Source organism: Zalophus californianus, chromosome 8, assembly GCF_009762305.2.
Source record: "Zalophus californianus isolate mZalCal1 chromosome 8, mZalCal1.pri.v2, whole genome shotgun sequence".
NCBI classification, from domain to species: domain Eukaryota; kingdom Metazoa; phylum Chordata; class Mammalia; order Carnivora; family Otariidae; genus Zalophus; species Zalophus californianus.
Window position 1 is genome coordinate 57,133,879 of NC_045602.1, and position 24,938 is coordinate 57,158,816.

At 38.7% G+C, this 24,938-nt stretch overlaps 1 protein-coding gene across 2 annotated transcripts in view; it reads right to left on the reverse strand.

Annotated features, from left to right (window-relative positions):
• Window positions 1-2,214: 2,214 nt before the first annotated feature.
• Window positions 2,215-24,938, reverse strand: part of ACTR2 (actin related protein 2) — a 37,530-nt gene continuing 14,806 nt past the window's right edge. For both annotated transcript variants that reach the window (XM_027621463.2, XM_027621461.2), the window contains 6 exons: window positions 23,189-23,261; window positions 19,493-19,629; window positions 17,384-17,533; window positions 13,413-13,558; window positions 9,214-9,346; window positions 2,215-4,939 (listed from right to left, as the gene is read on the reverse strand). In XM_027621463.2, coding sequence (XP_027477264.1) covers window positions 4,769-4,939; window positions 9,214-9,346; window positions 13,413-13,558; window positions 17,384-17,533; window positions 19,493-19,629; window positions 23,189-23,261 — 810 coding nt within the window. In that variant the 3' untranslated portion in view covers window positions 2,215-4,768. The remainder of the gene's footprint in view (window positions 4,940-9,213; window positions 9,347-13,412; window positions 13,559-17,383; window positions 17,534-19,492; window positions 19,630-23,188; window positions 23,262-24,938) is intronic.

Consider the following 24,938-nt stretch of genomic DNA (forward strand, 5'->3'; position numbering starts at 1 on the left):
CCTGAGAATTGGGGCCCTCTTTTCCAAATCCATATTCAAGGCAGAGCAAAGCAGCTTGGTAGAGTCTCCTTTTTATTAACCTTTAAGAAAATCATCTTTCAGGCAAAAGCTCAACCTGATGCTAACAGCCAAAGGCAGTGTTCTACGGAATCTACCTTGGGCTTAAAAACCATACTTTATTATTCTTGTGACTATTTTCTGTACTTCTCAAACCCAAACCTTTCAATTGCACACAAGCATAGTTAAAATAGTAAGTCTTCTCGCTTTTTTTTTTTTTTAAGGAATGCAAAATGGTGCAGCTGCTATGCAGTGGTTTTCTTTTTTTTATTATTTTATTATGTTATGTTAGTCACCCTACAGTGCCTCATTAGTCTTTGATGTAGTGTTCCATGATTCATTGTTTGCGTACAACACCCAGTGCTCATTATAACACGTGCCCTCCTTAATACCCATCACCCAGTTACCCCATACCCCCACCCCCTCCCTTCTGTAACCCTCAGTTTGTTTCTCAGAGTCCACAGTCTCTCATGGTTTGTCTCCCCATCCGATTATCAACCCCTTCATTTTTCCCTTCCTACTATCTTTTTAAACATACAATGTATTATTTGTTTCAGAGGTACAGGTCTGTGATTCATCAGTCTTACACAGTTCACGGCGCTCACCATAGCACATACCCCCCCCAATGTCTATCACCCAGCCACCCCATCCCTCCCAACCCCCCACCACTCCAGCAACCCTCAGTTTGTTTCCTGAGATTAAGAGTCTCTCATGATTTTTCTCCCTCTCTGGTTTCATCTTGTTTCATTTCTTCCCTCCCTTCCCGTATGATCCTCTGCCTTGCTTCTCAAATTCCTCATATCAGTGAGATCATATGATACTAAGTCTTCTCTTTCAAGGGAAAGTTATTTGCAGAGTCCTTTCCAGTCTTTTTCCTCTTCTAGGTGGGGAGGAACTGAGGATAGAGAGGAGGCAGGACAGGAAATGTTCTGCCAAAGAGAATCATTTCGATTCCCCTTGCCCAGTTAGGTATCTTACATCTGCACACAACACAAAATGAAATACTCAGAACAGGTACAAAGCATTTGTTTTTGTCACTGCCCTAGTGCAGATGATTTAAACAAAAGTAACTATAATGTAATAGCTTCTTTCTCCCTAACTTCAGATGTTCAACAATGCAGAGCAAGATGCTTTAGGAGGCTTTTAAAGTGTGAAGTTTAATGCGAAGAATTGGTGTGAATTTATACAACAGCTGCCTTATTGACAACCCCAACACAAGGTTTTCTATTCTATAGCTAAGGTCCCTTGCAATAGAGTGGTTAAAGTCAGTAATTCGGCCTTTACAAAGTAGTCAAGCTTTTAATAGGTCAAGGAATTTGAGCTGGCGGAAAAAAGGGACCCTACAAATACCCAGGTACTGTGGGTTCTGGTCAATTAGTCCAAGATTAGATTACGTGTTAAATACTGAGCTAAAATCAATCCTTGAGCTTCTGGTTCACTTTCGTTGGGCACCCTGTTGGATGGCTCTAAAATTAGCACAGTTCCACACTCAACTGTACAGTGGCCAAAGTTTATGGGTGAAGAAAACCAATGGAGCCCACTAAAACATCGTTCCATCCACAAGGAGCAGTGCCCAGTATCTTCCTCCTCTGGAACTTATGGAGACGGTTGTCACATTATTCTGGCAACTAATAAGAGGCTGGAGAAGACACCAGACGCAAACCTCAGGACGTCCTAGGGGAATGTGGCCATGAAGGGAGCAATGAGATTCAAGCATACAAGTTCATGAAGAAGGATACACAAGGATCCTATCGTCTACTCCTCAGCCCCTATCCTCAAAGGCAAGTACGAAAGCAAGGAAAGGTCAGTTTAGTACAGAGGCACCTTACATATAGCTGTCTAGCATTCCTAATCCTGCAAAAGCCACCTTAACTCTTCCAGGAAACAAAACCGTCCACTTGAGGGGAAAGAACCCTCAAATACAGCCGTAGCTGTAATCTACTCTGGTTTCTAGAAAGTTTTTGTTTTCCTTACGTATTTGAAATACCAGAAAAAAAAGAGGTTTTTTGGTCAAATATTAGAACACTGAACTAAACCTCTCCTAACAACTAGCGTGAAGTTGTCAATCCGTCTTGCATTAGCAAAAATGAAAATATGAGCAAAAATAAGAAAATGAAACTAGAGAGAAAAATAGGTAAAATCAAGACAAAATTCAAATTTACTTTCAAAAATCTGATTTTATTTTCTGAATCAAAAAGAAGTGTATTCACGTTAAATGTAGAATGTTTAACTTTCCACTGATCTCTCAAAACACTTTCCAGATATTGTTAACAGTGCTTAGAACTGTGTAAAAAGTCAACAATCAATACCATGTTTTAAAGAAAAAAAGTTTAAATGTAGGACTTATTTCTAAGAAACCCTTCTCAAATGCCACGGCATTGGCAATTCTAATTTAGAAAGAATTTTAATCACTACTGGAAATTTAAGTGACAATGGTTTTCAAGAGCTAAAAATCATATCTCTTTTCAAACAGAAAAAATTTTAATTTCTGAGGGACTCCTACCTGGCAACTCCAATTAAACACTGTATTTCCACTACCCCCCAAATTACTAAATGCATTATTTCACCTTGGAATAGGAAAATTAGAAAATGGAATTTTAAAATTATACTGTATATTTATATATATATGTGTGTGTGTGTATATATATATATAAATACACCATTTAACTGTCATGTTTGCTAGCAGAATGATGAAATTAAAACCAAATTCTATATTCAAGGGACAAACGATAAATGCTCTTTCGCTGTCCTAAGAGTCCACCCTAGCCCTTGTTTTCTACCCCCATAGATTAAAATCATGACCAAAGGCCAAGGTTAATCCATTCACTGGAAATGAACAGCTGATAAAACTGGTCCTACATTTGTATCCTTTAACTAGTCCAGGACTCAAAGGCTAGGGGGATTTCTAAGAACATGATTTAGGAGTCCTTTAGAATTCCAAAATGACTGCCACCCAGGTCCCTAAAACCTAGTACATGTTATTCATAGGCTACCCATGTGTACTGAAGCACGTCCAGCATGCAGGCAAACTTCTTTTACTTGTTTCAAATTGAGGTAAAACAGACAAAAAATACTGAATATTAACAGAAGCTGCATAATTAAAAATAACCTTTTTCTGCTGCTCATTTCATATAAATTGATTAAGTTTTCTCACAAAAAAGAGACTCTTTCTAAAGCCAATAATTTCTCCAATTTCAGTCACCTAAAAATTAAGCTTCTTCGTTCAAAGCATTAGTAGAGTATTTTGAAATGAAGGAAAACATTTTTTTCCCCAGTATCTGCATCTTGTACTTAGCGTGATACAAGTTATTACTTTATTTCTCAAATTTAGAAAGAATTCAAGTCTGAGTACTATTTGATATTTTTTCAGACGCAAAGCAATACCGACGGGAATCATAAATACGATTTTCTGACAGATGGGAAAGTCTGCTAACATTTACAAAATATCAACAACTCTTCCTTCAAGCATAAGATGACTGAGACTTATTAGTTATGATTACTTTTTCAGTACAAATACGAATTTAAATCTTGATTTTTTTTTTTTTTTGGCCAACATTTTAAGTAGTCAAATTTTACTCCACTTCCAGGTCTCAAATTAAAATAATAAAAAAGAAACTAATGAAAATTACCCAACTGGCAACAAGTCCCGTATTTCAATGTTATTTTTAACCCAACAATTATAACCTACTGCCAGTAATTATTCATATGTATCTACCTATTCTTATGAAAGAAGCACTGATCAGTTATATAAAAGAATAACTGCAAGAATGGTACTTGGCACTGGATTACCTTAATGCTTCTGGTATAAAAAGGAGCACTCTTAAGCACTTTTTTCATCTGTAATTTGAATTTCCAGAAGCATTTTTAAGTTGTTAATTTTCCACTGATAGATTCTAGGGAGTCTACTCCCAGCTAACATGGTTGATTTAAAAACAAAACAAAAACAAACAAATCCCTAAGCCACATGGTAATGGAATATTACACCTGCTTTTTATATCATGGAAACAGTTCCAGGCAGACCGAAAGTAGAAAACCTGCCAAATCAAAGTACTGTAAATAAATTTCATCTTACATACCTCCGAGCAGGAAAGCTCAGAACTCAAAAAGTTAAAATCAAAAGGCCACTCCCCACCCCCACACAAAAACCCACCCAAAACACTAATTCTGAGCCTAACGTTTCCCTAAAATGTTAATTCCAGAAGCTTTAAGGTACTTCAACTGTGCAGTAACTGTTGAAAGCACCACACCACAGAGGAAATGCTGTAAAGGGGTCAGCAGCTGCCCGCCCATCCCTCACCACCCCCACCCCAATAATATGTAAAAGCTCCTGTAAAGTTTTTTCTTATGCTAATAAAGGCATACCACCTAGTGTGCTAAAGACTAAAACTAGCAGCGTTAGAGCAGTAAAGTGAAAACAGGAAGCCGAGAGGAATGATCTAAATGCCTACTTAGAAGAAACAAAGCAGCAGACAGGACCCTTTGCCCTCTCTCTCATCGTGTTTGTAGGGAAGTGGTTGAATTAAACAGATTTACCCACATTAACAAAAATTTAACAAAGCTTCCCCAAGACACCAGCATAAAACCTGACCTTTCCAGTCAAAGGGCACAGACAGGACTCTTCCATGTCCTGGAGTTGAATGAGTTCAAAGATTGGCAATAAAGGAAAAAAGAAAGCATTACGGGTGTGACGCGAACAAGCTCTGGAGTTAGTTTATCGAACAGTCACACCAAGTTTCTCCAGCACACGAACACCCTTTTCTTGGTATTCTTGTCGGGTCATCCAGAAGTTGTCTTTGTCTTTCATGATATCTGCTAGAACTGCACCACCCAGGAACACCATATGCTTTCTGCGTGGTGGGTCTTCAATGCGGATCTTAAATTTCTAAAGGAGAAAGATGAGATTGTAAAATGTCACCAGTGCATCATCATGCTTTCTACTTTATGGAAATGACTTTTTCATGCATTCTCCTGTTGAATTCTCACAAGTCCTGTGACTTAAGTAGGACGGCATGATTTGTTATCTGAAGTAGAGACATTTTTGGTAATTTGCCCAAAGCTCACAGCGAGGAGATCACACATCCATCCCAGTGTGCTTAGAACAGTCCTGACTTACACCTGTTGCCCCATCACTATTACCACCACCCCCGGGGATGCCTGGGTGGCTCAGATGGTTAAGCGTCTGCCTTTGGCTCGGGTCGTGATCCCGGGGTCCTGGGATCGAGCCCCACATCGGGAGCCTGCTTCTCCCTCTCCCTCTGCCTCTCTCCCGGCTCATGCTCTCTCTCTATATATATCTCTGTCTCAGATGAATAAATAAAATCTTAAAAAAAAAAAAAAAAAACACCACCCCGTCACTCTCAAAACTGTCTTTTTTTTAAAGATTTATTCATTTTGAGAGAGTGAGAATGAGAGAGAGAGAGAGAGAGTACATGAGAGGGGGAAGGATTAGAGGGAGAAGCAGGCTCCTCGCTGAGCAGGGAGCCCGATGCGGGACTCGATCCCGGGACTCCAGGATCATGACCTGAGCCGAAGGCAGTCACTTAACCAACTGAACCACCCAGGCGCCCTCAAAACTGTCTTGATTTGAACAATAAATTCCATGGCAAGCCTACTGAGAGCCCAAGTACCACAGTCCTGATTGTGGCAGGTTTTCCCACCTACTGGGGATGACCACATGAGCAAATCACTTAGCCAGGTGTCAAGTCAAGGGTTTGGGTAAGAAGACTTCTATGGTTTCTTCAAGGTCTAATGCCTCTATGATTGCAGTCCCATGTAAGGGTAAGACTGAAATTCTTTTCTTATAAGCAAAGCTCACTTTCTATTTGTCTCAAATTCAAATGAAATGTTCTCAAAATAAACAAGGCCAAATATGGTCAAATAAACCATGGGGATGCTGGAAAAAATGAACACAGTTACCAAAATTAAAGACAAGTGGGATAAGTTTTATATTCTGTAGCCACTATCGATTATCTAATAAAAGACACACCTCAATCTGTGTGACCAGTCCACACCTGAAAGAAAAACCTTAAAATGTCATTGTTTAACTTACTGTGACACACCCCACAAAAAGACTCAAAGTAACTATGTCATTTTAGATTGTCTTCACGTCACATAACCGAACTGTAGGATCAGATACAAACACCAGTTGACTTACTTAGAAAAATGGGCCCAGCTTTGTTGCAATCGAACTTTATTTATAAAACAGCCAATACGATACCAGCCTGGGGTCTGGCCTCCCTGGCTCCAAGGGAGGCCCGGCTAGCCCCTCAGGACACTGCTGCCCCTGCAGCTGTCTGAGGGCTGCTATCGCGCTCACTCCGGCCGGTTTGGTAACACCGACTCCTCTTCTCCGCTGCGGCTCTCCCTCTCCACTCCTGACAAATCCCAAGTTGAACCATTCCACTCACCACTCCTCTTGCCAAGTCACCTACAGGAGCCCCAGATGATTTCTTCCCACGCCTGCTCTTACTGAGCCCATGTGGGCTCTCCCCGTCGCTTCCTGGTGGTACCTTAGTGACGTTGTCCTTCTCTCCCTCTCACACTCATGTGGCACAACACTGACTCACATGACCAACTCTCTACTTTGCAGCTGCCCTCAAGCAACTGAACACGACAGGTGAGCAACTCCACGTCTTGGCTTAACTGCATCACATCCTTCACTTGAGCCCCTTAGTGCAGCCCAGCAAGCCCATGACACGCTGTCTTCTCTCTTCTACTCTTCAAGACCACCATTTCATACCTCCTCCATTTCACAAATCTCCACCATCTCCTCCCTCCCTCCGAGCTTGCTACCTCATCCTTCTACAACCTTCTTCCGTCCTCCCTCCCCCACATCAGACTTAGTGATCCCTTAAAAACAAGTCAGAGCCTATCACTTTGCTGCTCAAAACCCTCCCAAAGCTTTCTATTTCACTAGGAGTAAAGCTAAACCCTTCGCCATGGCTGACAAACCTGCATCCGACCACCTTTCTGACCTCACTGCCCAGGCCTCTCCTTTACTCGCTCTGTTCCAGCCACAACCAAGGGTTTTTTTTTGTTTTGTTTTTTTAAGATTTATTTATTTGACAGAGAGGGGGATAGAGCACGGGGGGCGCACAAGCAGAGGCAGAGGGAGAAGCAGCTCCCCGTGGAGCAGGGAGCCTGATGTGGGGCTCAATCCCAGGACCCTGGGATCATGACCTGAGCCAAAAGCAGACGCTTAACCGACTGAGCCACCCAGGCGCCCCAACCCAAGGCTTTTGTACTTGCTGTTCCTGCCTCGAAGATTCTCCCCACAGATGGTTATGTGGCTCACCGGCTCACTCTATTCAGGTCTTTGCTCAGAATTCATCTCCTCAGAGTCCTTCCACGACCACACTACGTGAAGGAGCGTGCCATTTCCCCAGTCACTACCACTTTCTAGCCCCTCACCTTACCTTACTTTTCTTCAGAGTGCTTATTACTACTGACACACTCACAGACTAAAAGTGGGGACTTGGTTTTTATTCACTACTGTTTTGTTTGTTCCAGCACCTAGACAAGTATTTGGCACCCAGAAGCAGGTCAAGAAATATTTGCTGAATAAGGAAATAATCACCTGAGACTAACTTTAAATTCTGTGTATAACTAAAAAAAATCAGACAAATAAGCAAAGTACTTAGACAACATGGCTCCTTTTGAGTCTTTTTTTTTTTTTTAAGATTTTATTTATTTATTTGACAGAGAGAGACACAGCAAGAGCAGGAACACAAGCAGGGGGAGTGGGAGAGGGAGAAGCAGGCTTCCCGCTGAGCAGGGAGCCCGATGTGGGGCTCGATCCCAGGACCCTGGGATCATGACCCGAGCCGAAGGCAGACGCTTAATGACTGAGCCACCCAGGCGCCCCGAGTCTTTTAATTTATGTAATGTATGCGAGTCCATATTTAATTTTCACAATTTAGTCACAGATGAAAGATGTGACATTAGTATCTCTGATAGATAGACAGTCCTCTGTAATAATGTAATCTCATTATCTACAACAGCCAATCAAAGTTGTTGGGACAAAGCTCAGAGATTAACTCAGAATTAAATGACTCCTGGCTGAGTGCATGGTATATATAGTGTACTTCACACACTCTAGTGGTTGGTTGAAAAAAGAAAATGCCAAATAACCATCAACTATTACATACTAGTTTATAAATTACTTTCTATTCTACACATTGACAACTACCAATTAAAGTTTATTTCAATAGCTAGGATAGCTGATGAGGATGCAATGTATTTGATACATTAGGTTTTACAATCTGATTAGGGAAATAAGACATATGCAAGAAATAGTCAGAAAAATAACCCAGAATCAGAAATATGAGCCAGTCCAAGAGTAGCAATGAAGGCTGGTTACATGTCCAAAAAGTAAGCTAAAAAGAACCCAAAAACCCCAAAGAGACATTTCTCTCTCTATAGTACAGCAGTCCCCCTTTATCTGTGGTTTTGCTTTTTGTGGTTTCAGTTACCCGTGGTCTGGAAGCAGATTATCCTCATTCTGACATCACTACATCATAAGACCTGCTTAACTCACATCACTTCATCTCATCACGTAGGTATTTCATCCTCACATCACCATAAGAGTGAGTACAGTACAATAAGACATTTTAAGAGAAACCACATTCATATAACTTTTATTCCAGTATATTGTTCTAACTGTCCAATTTATTGTTGTTAATCTCTTACTGTGCCTAATTTATAAATTAAACTTTATCATAGGTGTTCCTGTATAGGAAAAAACATGGTATTCATGGGATTCAGTATTATCTGCGGTGTAGGCATCCACTGGGGGCCTTCGAACGTATCCCCCACAGAAAAGGGTGGTGGGGAGGGACTACTATATGGCAGGTTCTTCTTGTGCCTTAGAAGCATCTCGACTCCAGGCTGTCTTGTTACAGAGGAACCAGAACATTTGGCCCTGGACCTCATTGCCTCCAGCCACTGGATACAGAGGTGACCAGGCAGTACAACCATTTTGAAACAGAGCTTACCTAGAACCATTTACTTCTCCCCTTCTTTTCAAGGCTGCCTGTGACTTCATTAATAATTTGTTTAGGAAGACTTCTTGCTCCCTCTGGTGGTTGTCAAGATTCACAAGCTACTTTACAGGGTTTTAAAAGCATGTTAACAGTTGCATTATTTAATGGTACTTACAGAAAGTTTTTCCACATCTCCCTTTAAAACGCGTTCTAAGTACAGCTGCTTAAGTTCTCGTTCCAACCGTGATGGCAACCCAGGGTACATAGTAGACCCTCCAGAAAGCACGATGTGCTTATAGAATTCAGATCTAGAAGGACACAAAAGGTATTCATTTGGGTTTCAGATGAGAAAAACAGTCTTACCAAGTTCCTTTTATATCTATCAGCCTCAAGGGATTGCTGGGAGAGTTAAATAAAATTCAACATGGAAACTGTAGGGCTGAATGTTTGTTACTAATGCTGTTATTAGATAACAAACCCTCTCTACATGCAAAAGACTTATAATTTTAATGAGAATACATCGAAAGCACATGACACTTTCTTGCAAATATTGAGACTTTTTAAAAAATTATTTTATTTTTTTATTGAGAGAGCGAGCAAGCGGGGGGCAGGAGCAGAAGGAGGGGGACAAGCAGACGCTGCACTGAGCTCAGAGCCTGATGTGGGGCTCCTTCTCATGACCCCGAGGTCACTACCTGAGCCGAAATCATAGGAGTCAGACCCCCAACTGACTGAGCCACCCAGGCGCCCCTGTAATTGAACATTTATAAATGACCAGAGTTTACATTACAAACTTCCACTATTTGGACTGTGTCATCAGAGTGCTTCCCCGGAGTTTACTACAATTAACCATTTTCTATTATGATTTCAGTTCTTCCTTTTCAATTTTTCCATCTGCCTTTTGTAGTCTTCCCTTTTGTTCCTTTGCCTTGGGACTAGCTGCTGTTATTTTACGTGACATTGACATGTTTCCTCGTTACAGCAGTCCTCTCCTTCCTCAAATATGCTACCGGTTATGATACCAGATAATCAAATCTAAAATAACCGCATATGTAGTAAAAGTAATATAACTAAGTGAGGGTCTGAGGAACTCTTCTAGTAAAGTTCAGGAGCTGAGTCACACCTGTTTTGGCTTCATTCAAAGTGGCTTCCAATGGCTCAGGCTATTATAATCCCAGCTCACAGAGGAGTGGAGTTTTTATATCTACTCGCAGAAGTATGCACATGAGTGTAGCATATGCAGCTAAGATATGGCTACACGTGGTATGTACCCACTAGCATTTACATGTATCCTTCCAACATGCAGAACACACAATGCCAGATCTGTCGTAAGGGTACTGAACCGGACTTCAGTGCTTCGGGAACGCCAAAACTTGAATCACCACCAGTGGGCATACACTTTTTTTTTTTTTTTTTAAGATTTTATTTATTTGACAGAGAGAGACAGAGAGAGAGGGAACACAAGCAGGGGGAGTGGGAGAGGGAGAAGCAGGCTTCCCGCCGAGCAGGGAGCCCGATGCGGGGCTCGATCCCAGGACCCTGGGACCATGACCGGAGCCGAAGGCAGTTGCTTAACCAACTGAGCCACCCAGGCGCCCCAGCATACACTTTTAAATGGAATTTTACTTGGTGATTAACAATAAAAAAATTTGAAGGAAAAAAAGAAAAAATAAATGCAATTTTACTATTAATGATCATTAAGTCAAGGGACAAAAGCCTCTCTACCTAATCCCTACTATGAGAATTTACTCCCTACTTTGAGAAGTTTAGATTCTTGATCATCTTACATCAAGTTTATAGCTTGTTATAAGCCAACTGCTATTTTTATTACTTTCCATTATTATCGTGCTCCTCAGCCATCCCACAAAAATTAGTTTGGTGGTTATTTAATTCAGGGTTAAACAGACAAGTAAGCAAACACTTGCTTTTTACAAAATGCTTCTGAGTGAATTCCTCTGTAACCTGAGTGTACAGGAGGGCTTTTCAACTATGACTCAAACTCTAGATGCAATAAAAGGTTATAAACTTATTTAATAACTAAGTAAACACAAAATTTTGTATAACCAAAGAATGCCATAAGCCAAGAGACAAATGGATAATCAGGAGAAGTATCTGCAATAGATATCACAGAGCTATAATATAAAAAGAACTTTTAAAAAACTTGAGGGGGAAAATTACAAAAATTCTACAGAAGCAGCAAAAGCCACGAACAGATAGTTCACCAGAAAAAGATAAAAACAGCCCTAAACACAGAAAAACATGTTCAACTTCACTCTTAAGTAAAAAACAAATTAAAATTACATTGAGATAATCATTTCACTCACCAGACTGGCATAAAAGTTAAAAAGTTGCCAAACTGTGACCAAGCTGTGGGGACATAGGTGCCCTCATCTATTACTGGTGGGAAGGAGAAGGGTCCCAACCTCCAGAGGGAAACTGAGCAGTAACAAAACTACATGCATTTCCTTTGACCCAACAATTCCCTCTAGAAATTTTTTCAAAATATACATGCCCAAGAGTACAAAAATATAGAGTGCACAGGTTATTAACTGCAACATTATTTATTTGCAGAAATATTGGAATCTACCTAAATAACCAAGATTCACTGAGTAAACCATGATATGTATACACTGGAAAAAAGGAGGACAATCCCTAGGAAGTGGTACAGGATTGTTCAGGATAATACTAAGTGAAAGAAGTGCAAAAAAGCATTTATACTAAGCTATCTTTTGTGTAAGAGCAAGTAAGAAACACAGAAAGGATAAATGTGAAACTAATGAGATCATTTACCTACAAGGGGGAGGAAGACCGGGGTGGAGAACAAGGGGCTGGGAGAGCAATTCTTCAGAGTATGCTTTTTATGTAGTTTTGAGTAGATGGTAATATTTTACCTACAAAATTAAAGATAAGCCAGGAATATGCTGTGCCACAAAACAGAATGTGCCCAAAGAGATAACAGCATGTCAAAGGACACAGAGGTGTGTTTGAAGGGGCTCTCCCTGGCCAAATCAGGAACAATTTGAGCATCAAAATAAATACAGTAATAAATTATAATCACTGGACAAAATCATGAGTCCACACTGATACCAAACACAACAAGGAAGAGCACTTCCTTATGCTGGAATGCCAATTAATAACTATAGAAGGAATGACAGAATTAGAAAATCACCTTTTTGCAACCACAATAAAAATGGATTTAGGCAAGAATCATCAACAGATACTAAAAGCGGTGGAGGGCAGAGTTTAATGAGGAACAGGAGATCAACACAGTCTCAAAGTATTTTCCCACAAATCACTTATAAACTAAGAAAGGAAAAATACAAAAACCAAACAGGAAACTTCATTAAGAGCTTAATCCTAACATCACCAACAAGAAACAAACAGATCTCATCTCTGGATGGGACACCCTGAGGAGGACACATCACTAAAGTAGTATTCCAGCCCCAAATGCATAACCTGAATCTAATCATGAGAAGATATTCAAACTCAAGTTGAAAAAAATTCTCTAAGATAACTGGCTTGTTCTCTAAAAAGATGTCGCTGTCATGACAGACTAAAGAATTGTTAACAGATAAAAGCTAAGAGACATGACAACTACATACGCTGTGTGATCTCAGACTTGATAATCTCCTGGGGAAAAGAAAAACTGTATAAAGGACATTATTGGGATAGTAGATGAAACTGAAAAATGGATGGCAGATAACATCAGATCAGTAATCAATCTCCTGAGCTCAATAATCGCACTGTGGCTATATAAGAGAATACCTCTGTTCTCAGGAAATACAAAGCAAATATTAAGGAGTAAAAAAGGACTTATGCATTCACCATATTCTCAAATGGCTCAAGAAAAAAAAGAGAGGGAGAATGATAGAATAAACTTGCAGAACGTTAAACTCAGTAGAATGCAAAACTGAGTACAGAGTATACATACATGAGTTCTCTGTATTATTCTTAAAATTTTTCTTTAAGTTTTGAATTATTAAAAAAAAAACTTAAGGTGGTTTCTTTTTTTTTTTTTTAGATTTTATTTATTTGAAAGAGAATGAGATAGAGAGAGAGCATGAGAGGCGGGAGGGTCAGAGGGAGAAGCAGACTCCCTGCTGAGCAGGGAGCCCGATGTGGGACTCGATCCCAGGACTCCAGGATCATGACCTGAGCCGAAGGCAGTCGCTTAACCAACTGAGCCACCCAGGCGCCCCTTAAGGTGGTTTCTGAGACACAATGATATATATTCAACATCCAGTGCCACCCTCAAAAACTTCGTTTGCCTTATCTGTTCAAAACCATGAGTGAGGTAATAGACAACTTGGTCATTTCAATTATACATACTCCATCTACTGTTAAGTAACTTTGAAACCATCATTTATGATGTACCTGGTATCAATGTCTGCTGCCTGGATTGTGTTAAAAAGCAATTCAGCAACACCTACTCCCTCAACATTGATCAAGTGAGGCTGAAATAAAGCTTCTGGTGCTTCAAATCTCTCTCCTCCAACTTTGATAATGCGGCCATCTGGGAGCTAGAAACCAAGAATAACCAGGTATTAGTCAGCAAAACATTAAAAAAAATTCCCAGTGTTCTCTAGAACACTGGTACTTTAAACACATCTGTTCAATAATCAAAATCATTATCAGCAACATGTTTCTCCTAAAATAAGTTTTTGAAAAGAAAAAAAGTAACATAAAATACATTTAGATAGTTATTATCATGCTGTTTTGTTTTTAAATGCAGAGCATGCCATCATGCCATGCTCCAACACATCAGGAATTTCTTGGAAAAATCACCAATGCATGAGTGCATTATGTTCCATCACTGTGTGCAGCTAAGCATAAAAAGGAAGCATTAATAAACCACTGCATTTGGATTACTGCTGGTGTCAATGCTGCTTCTCTATTTTAACACATTTGTGATTTATTTTATGGATATTTTTACCATGTAGCATAGACACATTCAGTTAAAATTTTTAAGTAATTTCTTTTACCAAATAATTACACTGTGAAACTTTACTATTTTGCCATCAAAACACTTTATATCATGTGTAAAACTTGTCAAATCATTTAATCCAAAAAATGTTTTATGATCAAAAAAGTTTAAGAAACACTGATCTAGACTACTTTTAAGACTACTTTTTATTAAGCACTTCTACTCTATCCTAATTACCAGACCCTATATTAAAACATTTTTTTAAAGATTTTAAGTAATCTAGTCTATACCCAAAGTGGGTCTCGAACTCATAACCCATCACAAGACCAAGAATCACATGCTCTACGGACTGGGCCAGCCAGGCTCCCCTCTAGACCCTACTGAATTTTAAATAATGGATAAATATAATTTTAACTTAAGGAAATAAGATATTTTTTTTGAGAGAAAGCCCATGCACATGCACATGGGGGTGGGGGGGGGTGGGCAGAGGGAGAGGGAGAGAATCTTGACCAGGCTCCATGCCCAGCGCGCAGCCCAACACAGGGCTTGATGCGCAGCTCAATCGCACGGCCATGAGATCATGACCTGAGCTGAAATCAAGAGTCGAATGCTTAACCTACTGAGCCACTTTTCTGCATGCAGAAAACTCTTAAGTTACATCATGTTTATATTTAATTAAATGGAAATGTTAAGTAAAAACTCCCTCTACTTATTTATTTTTAATTTTAATTTTTTGAAGTAGGCTCTATGCCCAACGTGGGGTTTGAACTCGACCCCGAGATTAAGAGTTGGATGCTCCACCGACTGAGCCAGCTAGGCGCCCCCCCGAAAACACCCCCCTTTTTTTTTATAGATTTTATTTATTTGAGAGAATGAGAGAGAGAGAGTGCGCGCATGAGCGGGATGGAGGGACAGAGGAAGAGGGAGAAACGGACTCCCCGCTGAGCTGGGAGCCCAACTTGGGGCTTGATCCTAGGACCCTGTGATAATGACCTGAGCTGAAGGCAGATGCTGAACTAACTGAGCCATGCAGGTGCCCCACCCTCTCTTACAACCACCTCACAATTCATTGGACTGACCTAAATTATAAGCATGCTTGTGTTATGCTGGCATTTGACCCATTTCCATAGGAGATACCAGAATTAGTTTTACATTAACATTTCTAACAGTATATTTATAATAATATGATTACTGTAATTGTATCTAGATTCCAAAAAGTGACTTTCCAGTATGACAAAGTACCACAAAGCAAGTTTTTTAAAACATTTTCTCCATGTTTACAGATAGGAGCAAAAGCAAGCACATTTTTCAAATTGATACAATTTATAAATTGTATCAAATTAAAAAAAAAAAAAAACAACCCCCAAGGATACCCATTCAAACATTTACCCTTAAAAAAATAAAAACCCATCAGGTGAGTTTAGAAACCACATGAAATCACCCAAAATATCTGGAAAAACTTTACACAGTACACGGTTATTGGCAAAACCTCTGTAGCTCATACTTCAGCCTCTCTGACGGTGTGGTTTCTTTCCATACTCTGGCTGCTGGTTAGCATGGGGCCACTCAGCCTAGGAGGTACCCACCTCTAGACCCTACCTGTTATGACTGTAGGACTCTCATTTTTTTGCACCAAATCTTATCCTATCCTTTGTCGGCCCTTATCCCTCTTCATTTACTTCTAAGTTTCATCAGTCTACTGTTTTTTTTGTTGTGCAGCTGACCCTATAACAACGTGGTTTAAACTGCACAGGTCCATCGACACTTGGATTTTTTTCAATAAATATAGTACAATACTGTAAATGTATTTTCTCCTCCTTATGATTTTCTTAGTAACATTTTCTTTTCTTCCTACCTTACTTTATTGTAAGAACATGGTATGTAATATATATAATACATATAACATACAAAATATCTGTCAGTCAACTGTTTATGTTATTGGCAAGGCAATGACAGTAGGCTATTAGTAGTTAAGTTTTGAGAGAGTCAAAAGTTATACACTGCATAGGGGGTCAGCGCCCCAAGGATCATCTGTATATATTTTTGTAACCCACCTCAAATTCTTTGAGAAAGGAGGGGAGAAATTAAATAAAATGTCGTATATTTCTAGTTCCCTCATCTTTTGTCTCATGCCATTTTCTTACAAATAAGTCAGGTAGATGAAAAACTACAAATCTGGAGGAACTATCAAAAAAGCTTCAGAAGAGAATCCCCAGGGCAAATCTGGGGATTAAGTTGCTTGTCAATTATTTGGATCAGTATTGCTTAAAAATAAAACAATATAATTTATAAAAATTAACAATTATTTTTAAAATGACTATTTCATACATATTTGTGATATGTAGAGCTTACATGAATCAAATGGTTTAAGAATACTTGCCTTTACTGCCTATTACTTGATTTCATTTTTTTGTTTTAAAGATTTTATTTGTTTATTTGACAGAGAGAGAGAGAGAGATAGCGAGAGCAGGAACACAAGCAGAGGGAATGGGAGAGGGAGAAGCAGGCCTCCCGCCGAGCAGGGAGCCTGATGCGGGGCTCGATCCCAGGACCCTGGGATCATGACCTGAGCCGAAGGCAGACGCTTGCTTAACGACTGAGCCACCCAGGCGCCCCGACTTGATTTCATTTTAATACTAACTAGATCAAAGAGGAGATATGGAAGTGCTTTATACCCAGATGAATACAATAGACTTAAGATAACAAAACGTTAAAAATTCAGGTAGAATCAACTCTCCTGGTGTAACCTATAACCGGGTTCTCAGTCTTATTAGTTTCACTTTCAAGTTAACGTTTGTTTTGAACATCTCATTAAGAAAATACAAAGTCAGGAAAAGACTGCCACCTACTGAATTATTAGAGCAATAATACAGGATGAGCACTTCCCAAAGTATGCTTTGCAGAGAACACGAGTCTCATGAAATGCTGGAACCCTGTAGTCTAGTAAGGTTGAGAAACAGGCGGTTTACCATATTCCCACAGGCATACACATATTAGCACATCAAAGGTTCTGAGAAGTTCTTCAGTAAAGTGAAACTGACTCCCAAACTTACTGGACAATGTAAACTCCACTTTAATTTTTGTGAAATTACTTAATAACATCTCAGGGAAATAATATTCTTTAAAACACATGTTGAAAAACGCTATTTCAGATATCAGAATCTCAAAATAACATCTATCTAATTATATCCTAAGGTAGAAAAGTAATTTATGATTCTTGCCTTATTTCACATTATATGGTGTCCTAAAATAACTAAACCAAAGAATCTTGTTGAAGAAAGACATTTAAGGTCACACATATACATACTCTAACAACTCAAAACAAAAATACTGATTCTAAGAAAACCTACTTAAGCACACACCAATAATCATGGTGCACGATTTTAAAACCTCGTATATATTAAGTACTGGAAATACTTACTGTGTAAGATTCAACCAATACTGTGGTTTCTAAGGCCAGCTTCTGCTCTTGCTCAATATTATACCCCACATAACACAATTTTTCTTTAATCATGCGAACTGTTTCAAAGTCAGCAGAATGGTTGAAGGCATATCCTCGCAATAGCAGCAGCTGGTACAAAAAAACAGCAGTAAAGTCACAATTAATCTGAATGAGTTCAACTCTGGGCAAGCTATCAGTGCTCACTAAATAGCTAATGTCAGTAACAAATGCAATGGACAGCGGACCCTTAGGTCTTACTGAATATTTCAGAAATGGGAATAGTATTTTCCATAAGAGGATTTATAGTTCAGTTTCACAGACTGAAAGAATTAACTGTTCATGAATAATAAACGGGTAAAACAAGTTAAAAAAAAAAAAACCAAGCTAGTTTTAAAAAAATTACTGTTTGAGGGGCACCTGGGTGGCTCAGTCATTAAGCGTCTGCCTTCGGCTCGGGTCATGATCCCAGAGTCCTGGGATCCAGCCCCGCATCGGGCTCCCTGCTCCATGGAAAGCCTGCTTCTCCCTCTCCCACTCCCCCTGCTTGTGTTCCCTCTCTCACTGTGTCTCTGTCAAATAAATAAAAAAATCTTAAAAAAAAAAATTACTCTGAGTGCTAATGTTTAGATGATTTTGATAAATAATCAAAATATTTTGATGCATATTTTAGTGCTAGACTCCTATAATCTGCCATTTGCTCAATCAATGCCATATTCATGAAATATCCCTAGACCTTAGAAAATTTCATCCCTAACTTCTAGTATTATGTCTAACATATAGTAGACGGGCAAGAGAATTTGTCAATCAAATAAATGATGAGAATTCAAGCAGTTAGCAGAAAAAAAAAAAAAGAAACCCATAATATGCATCATGAACAAATTGGGACTTTTCATATAAAAACTTTAAAAATTAATCCCCTAATCCTTGTGAGAAAACCCTTGGACATTCCTCAGACAGAATTTTGGCCTGGAATGACAGTATTGTAGTTCTCATTAGTTTAATCTCATTATTATTCTAAATGAGAAGAAAGGAACTCGATGTCAAGATAGAGACAGACAACTCCATTTTACTGCACAGATATCACCCTAGAATAGTTTCCCAACAGTGGCACCAATGATATCGTGGACATTAACAATTCTTTGTTGTGGGGGCTGCCTTGTTCACTGTAGGATGTTTAGTAGCATTCCTGCATAGCTGGAACAACCAAAACACGTCTCCAGACATTGCAAAATGTCCCTGGCTGGGGGGGGGGGGGGGGGGGGGCAGGTGGGGAGGAGAGGAAGGGGCGGCAGCATCACCCCTGGTTAAGAACCACTGACCTGGAGAGAATAGACTAACTAAACTATTTTTTCAATATTAACAAAATACACATGCCTCTAATTAACAGCCTTATATACTTTCTCCAGCAATGTTTTAAAGAGTCAGAAGTAAACTTTAATATATAGGAAACACTAAAAACTGGATCTATTCCACGAAAACTACTAAATATTGAAGTCCGGTACAAATGGACCCTGTTTGTTTGGCTTTTTTAGTAAAAGGCGAAAGATTTATATGATCTGAAGAGAAATCAGAGTATTGTTTGGTTTTTTTAAAGATTCATTTATTTGAGAGAGAGAGCAAGCATGAATGGGGAGCTGAGGGGTGGGGAGTGGGGGGAGAGGGAGAAGCAGACTTCCTGCTGAGGGACGAGCCTGATGTGGTGCTCCATTGCAGGACCCTGAGATTGACCTGAGCCCAAGGTAGACACTTAATCGACTGAGCCACCCACACGCCCCTCAAAAAAAAGTTTTATGGCACAAAAGGCTGCCTCTATTGTTCAAAAAGTTTTAAGGTCTCAGTTCTATCTCACTACCAAGTCCTCAGGAATAGCAAACAAAATTATGTAATGATGTATTCTATTCTCATTACTGTATCAGAGAGCATGTATATAAACCTTACATGGACTTTTATATGAATAATGGGGTAAATGGGACACTCCCCTAGTGGTGCAGAAGATCTGCTATGATCCTGAGAGGATATATTGAAATATGTTAAGTTAGTAAATTCAAATTACAAAAGCTAACTTCTATGATACCTTCTTTTGCTTACCTTGATAAGATACCTGGTAATATCCCTTCCAGCAATATCCAGTCTCCTGGTAAGGTGAGGGAGAGAAAAGCCTTCATACACTGGACAAATGTGAGTTACACCATCTCCAGAGTCCACCACTACTCCAGTCAATAAACCTGTGTGAGAACCATGAGGTTTTAAATAAAAAGCCAAATCAGAAAAATCAGAGCCAGCAAATTTAAAAAAATTCGTACAGAAGCCAAACTAGAAACTTCACCACCCAGAATCGTCTAGAAGCCAGCATTTCTTTATTATTCGTTATTTTGCAGTTTACTTCTAACATCTAGACACTAAAGTGAGTGTTCTCACACATGTCTCTTGTGAGACTTTTAGTCTAACTGTGCGCTATCCCAGGAGATGAGAAGAAACAGACTCTGAGACCTAGGACTGAAAGATACAACATGTTCTTAAAGCTCAGTACAATTCTTTATTTTTCTTTCCAATTTAATCTTGATCCCTGAATTTCCCTGAAGTAAAATTTTCTAAAGCATCATGGTAACTTTTAGGAAAACGATTGTGAGAGATAAAAACTATACAAGTTGATAGTGAACTTGTTGAAATAATGTACTTATTATTTTTGTCATATAATATATATTCAAAACTGGGTTTGGAAAAATTCCTATTGATACTAGATAGCTGGAAATTTGAGAACAATTAATCTTGGCTAGCCAAAGGATCACTTCAATTATTCACCAGAAACCAGAAAGAGTATCAGTTAAACCTTATAATAAAAGAACAGCAAAGAAGCTGCCTTGTTTCCCATACATACTATTTAAAGTACAAATGACTGCAAAAGTTACCTTCTGCACTAGGGTTAATTAAAACAAAACTTTTTTGAACTCAAATTTTGTAATAGTTAATAGTCTAATAATGTTTTTATTATGTTAATCACCATACATTACATCATTAGTTTTTGATGTAGTGTTCCATGATTCATTGTTTGCGTGTAACACCCAGTGCTCCATGCAGAACGTGCCCTCTTTAATACCCATCACCAGGCTAACCCATCCCCCCACCCCGTCCCCTCTAGAACCCTGTTTGTTTTTCAGAGTCCATAGTCTCTCATGGTTCATCTCCCCCTCCGATTTCCCCCCCTTCATTCTTCTCCTCCTATCCTTTTTTTTTTTTTTAACATATAATGTATTATTTGTCTCAGAGGTACAGATCTGTGATTCATCAGTCTTAACACAATTCAGAGCTCACCATAGCACATACCCTACCCAGTGTCTATCACCCAGCCACCCCATCCCTCCCACCCCCCAATAGTCTAATGCTTTAACCAAAAAAATTTAACCTTATAGAATACACAATGTCTGTAACTTTCTTAACCATTATTTTATCATTTTCACATCCCTGAATAGGCTCTCTCCCTTTCTTAATACAAACTTGAATGCACTGCAGTATTTCATCATAATGATTTATCTTTGATACATTTATTCAATCTACCTCCTTTTGAAGCTGACATAATGTCTTTCCATGATTGATGGTGTATATAAATCTTCACAAAAAGCTTCATAAAAACCATCTACTGCCTTTAATGCCACATTCCTTTCAACAAGAAACATTTCATTGCAAAATAGAGGAATCCACATCATTAATTCAAAAACACTCCCAGTAATATCAACTAAAGCCGAGATTGACATTTTATTTTCCAAACAGACCTTCCCATCCAACTGCAGTTTATTTTCTCCCACTCCCACCAGATTACAGACTAGCCTTTCCCTGTACACATCTGACCCATTTCCACTGCCATACCATTTTTGTCACTGGAGTATCCATTCTTTCCACTTCGATTCCTATGGATTCTTTAAGATTCAATCGAATTCATACCTTTCCTTACACCTTTCCTGACAACTCTAACCTCCAGATTCCCTAATTCCAGTTATTCCCTTCAATCCTGTCTGTAGCATGCAGGCAAACATAGCTTCCTAACTCACCGTGTCACTTCTCTTATTCACAACCCTTCCCATGGCTCTGAGTGCTTCTTCCTACCTTTGTTTAACTGGTAGCCCTAGCCACCTTGTTTAGAAGGAGAATTTCACAGTGGGTCAGAGTTCTTTTGATTTTTACTGGACTATCATTTGTCAAAATTAAGCATTCAACAGTTAAACAAAAAATGATTAAATATCAGGAATTAAAAGAGGGTATCTTCTCACTGGATGAAAATAAATGTATGAATACTGCTAGAAAAATCCATTAAGGTCAGTTTTATTCAAATACAATTTAAACAAAAATTCACTTCAACAGAACTGTCCATCCTCACCACCTAAACAAAATCACTATTACCAGTTTCAAAGCTTAGATTCAAAATTTTTAATATCTATTTTTTTCCAAAGTATTTTCTAAAATAATTTCTAAAAATGAAATAAAATTACCTCGGTGCAGGTAAACACTCCTTGCAAAGTAACAAGTGATTTTTAGTTCCTTCTTCAAAAGAAAATTATTCACAGCTGGAATACAATCACCTTAAGGTCAAGAAGACCACGTCTAGCTTACTCACTGCCACATCCTCTGCACTAAACACAGTACAAGGTACATTCCACTCTGTGAATGAACAAAGCTTCTTTGAAAATTTAATTCCCCCAGGTATTTCCTAAGTATCTAGATGTAGTACTGAAGACAATTTAATGAGTCAATGTATATTTTTACAAGGTGATTTTTACTAATCCATGTTTAGAATTAGATGGGTCACCACAGTATTAAAGTGAGTTTTCTAAGTACTATGTCATACACACAGCTAACTACTAAGGCTGAAGACTTAGCTCAGGTATCACCTCCTTCAGAAACTGTCTCTGCCATGCTGGGTCAAAATTATCTGTTTTGTATCTTTTTCCCGAACAGACTCTAAATTTTTTGAGGGAATCTTCACATTTTAAGTGCCTAACAGGCTGTGTGGCACATATCTGACAGCCCCATAAATTCTCTTAATAAGACGATCAGATTAGAAAGAGCTCTCCCCACACGGCTAATTTTTATTCTCAATAGAAAGGAAGGCAGTTACTAATGGCAGCACCAACAAAACATAAAAGTTAGGAAGGCACTTCCAAATGTCTACCTTCCCCTCTACTATGTATACAACAAGTGTGATTTTATACCAACCTTTTTGGACTTCTATATATATATTTTTTTAACTCTGCCAATTCTTTTTTAATTTTTTTTAAGATTTTATTTATTTGAGAGAGAGACAGTGAGCGAGGGAGAGAGCACAAACAGGGCGAGCGGCAGGCAGAGGGAGAAGCAGACTCCCCGCTGAGCAGGGAGCCCGATGCTGGACTTGATCCCAGGACCCTGGGATCATGACCTAAGCCAAAGGCAGATGTTTAACAGACTGAGCCACCCAGGTGCCCCGACTCTGACAATTCTAAGGACAAATTCCATGTTCGTTCTTCACTGCATAAAAAATTTTTACTTTAAAATAGTCTAAGAGAGAATCTCCTTTTTAAAAATTGAGTTCTCTTTTTACCTTGTCCTTCACTGCTTAATGAAGGAAATAAAAATATGTGTGATATTTTATTTTACAAATTTTAGAAATTATGAAAATATTTGAATATTTTTAAATATTTAAATAAATATATAAATACTGTGCTTTTCTGGGATTTCCAACTATTGAAAACTCAAATAAAATGCACTTAATGTCTGCTGAACTGATTATTCTAAAAGTTAAGTTTCACCTACCTTGAGCATACAAAGTCAGAACTGCCTGGATAGCTACATACACGCCAGAAAACTGGTAAGTTTCAAACATTACCTGAAAATGCAAAAGGAAAGAAAGAAATGCTGGTATTTAGAAGTTACATAGTAAATATTTTTATGCTTTCTTGATGGTCACAGAGTAGATTAGTTGCCAAAATAGAATCAAAAGGGACCTAAAAGAGTCCTTCATTCTCCTCAGCTGTCACAGAGCTCTACTGTAGGGAAGAGATTTTTGGATATATAGAGTCCTCAAGTATTTCATAGGTGCTACAAAGCAAAGATTTTTGAATGTTTTAATTAATGGCTAGAGTGGAAGAAAGATTTCTGCATTTGAACAAGCCTTTCTTAATGATGTCCCTTAATGAAAATATCTTTTAATTCAAGGACGAACTACAGAAATTGCTTAACTGCTGGCCCCTCTCCCCTAACCTGCGCCAAGACTGGAGTTCTACCTCCAACAGTTAAAAAAAAGAAGAAAGAAAGAAAGAAAGAAAGAAAGAAAGAAAGAAAGTAGTGAACCAGCAGGGCAGGAAGACAAAAATATATGCAGTAATTCCTGAATGCTGGCAGATACAGAAACTGCCTAGCTGTTCTGCCCACCCTTCCAGCTTGAGCCCCAGCTGTGGCGCCATGCTCCAGCTACAATAAAGGGACGAGTCTCCTTGTGCCCTCCCTATTCACAACCATGCTCATTCTCTGTAGTCCAGGTGGGCTGGGAACATCCTGTAGGACTTTTTCTGTCATCTACAGTGAGCACTCCTTGACTGGCAGGGCTGACTACCACTCTGTAAATCTAGACACTTAGAAATGTTGTAACTGATCACAATGAGAATTACATAGGATTTAAATGTTATTACTCTGAAACACATATTCATCAATTAAGCAACTAGATATTCTACCCAGTATTCTATTCCATCATCCTTTATTTCCCCACCACAGGGGAGAAAACAGAAGAGTGAAGCTGTATTTGCGTTTGTCATCTTGAAAGTCCATTAGAATTTGTTTTTATTTTTAAGATAATTAGAAAGTAATTGTAGTACTCAATCAACTTTCTGGATGAGATTAAAGTAGGGCATTATCAGTCACAGCCAAATTTGCACCTGCACGTAAAAGAGTATTAAAATAAGGTGAGACCTTATAGCACATGAGAACAATTCTTGTCATTCTAGCAGATTAAAAATAAATAAATACATGCCCTAGTCAAATAGCTGGCTAGTGGAAGAGGTACCCAGGTATAACGTCATCTCCCTAACTTTTCATCTGAAAGGAAACTTGGTTTTCATTCTGATGTTGCGTTGCTTTCCTAAAGAGGTATCCACATGTAGAAGGAACCTTTTGGTTTAATACAAAAGTACCTCTACTCTGATTTTACAATGCACTGCTAAAAATAAATACCATTATAAATGACTACTTATCCATCACAAAGTATTAGTAGTTATAAGTCATTTAGAAAGAGTAAGTTGCAACTAAAATATGAACTAATATAACAAGGGCCATGTGTCACAGCTCTAGGGCTGCTCCGGAGGGGGAAATAGTAAGATATAAGCCATAAGGAATGACATGGATTTTGTAACTAAAACCAGGATCTTAAATTTTTAAAACACTTAACATAAAACTTGAGTTTTAATCCAGAATTAAAAAATATTGTCTAGCAACAATCTTTTCTAAAATCCTTCCAAAATTTCCATCAACACCGAAATATGGTCATAGAGTAAAACAGAATTATTTACGT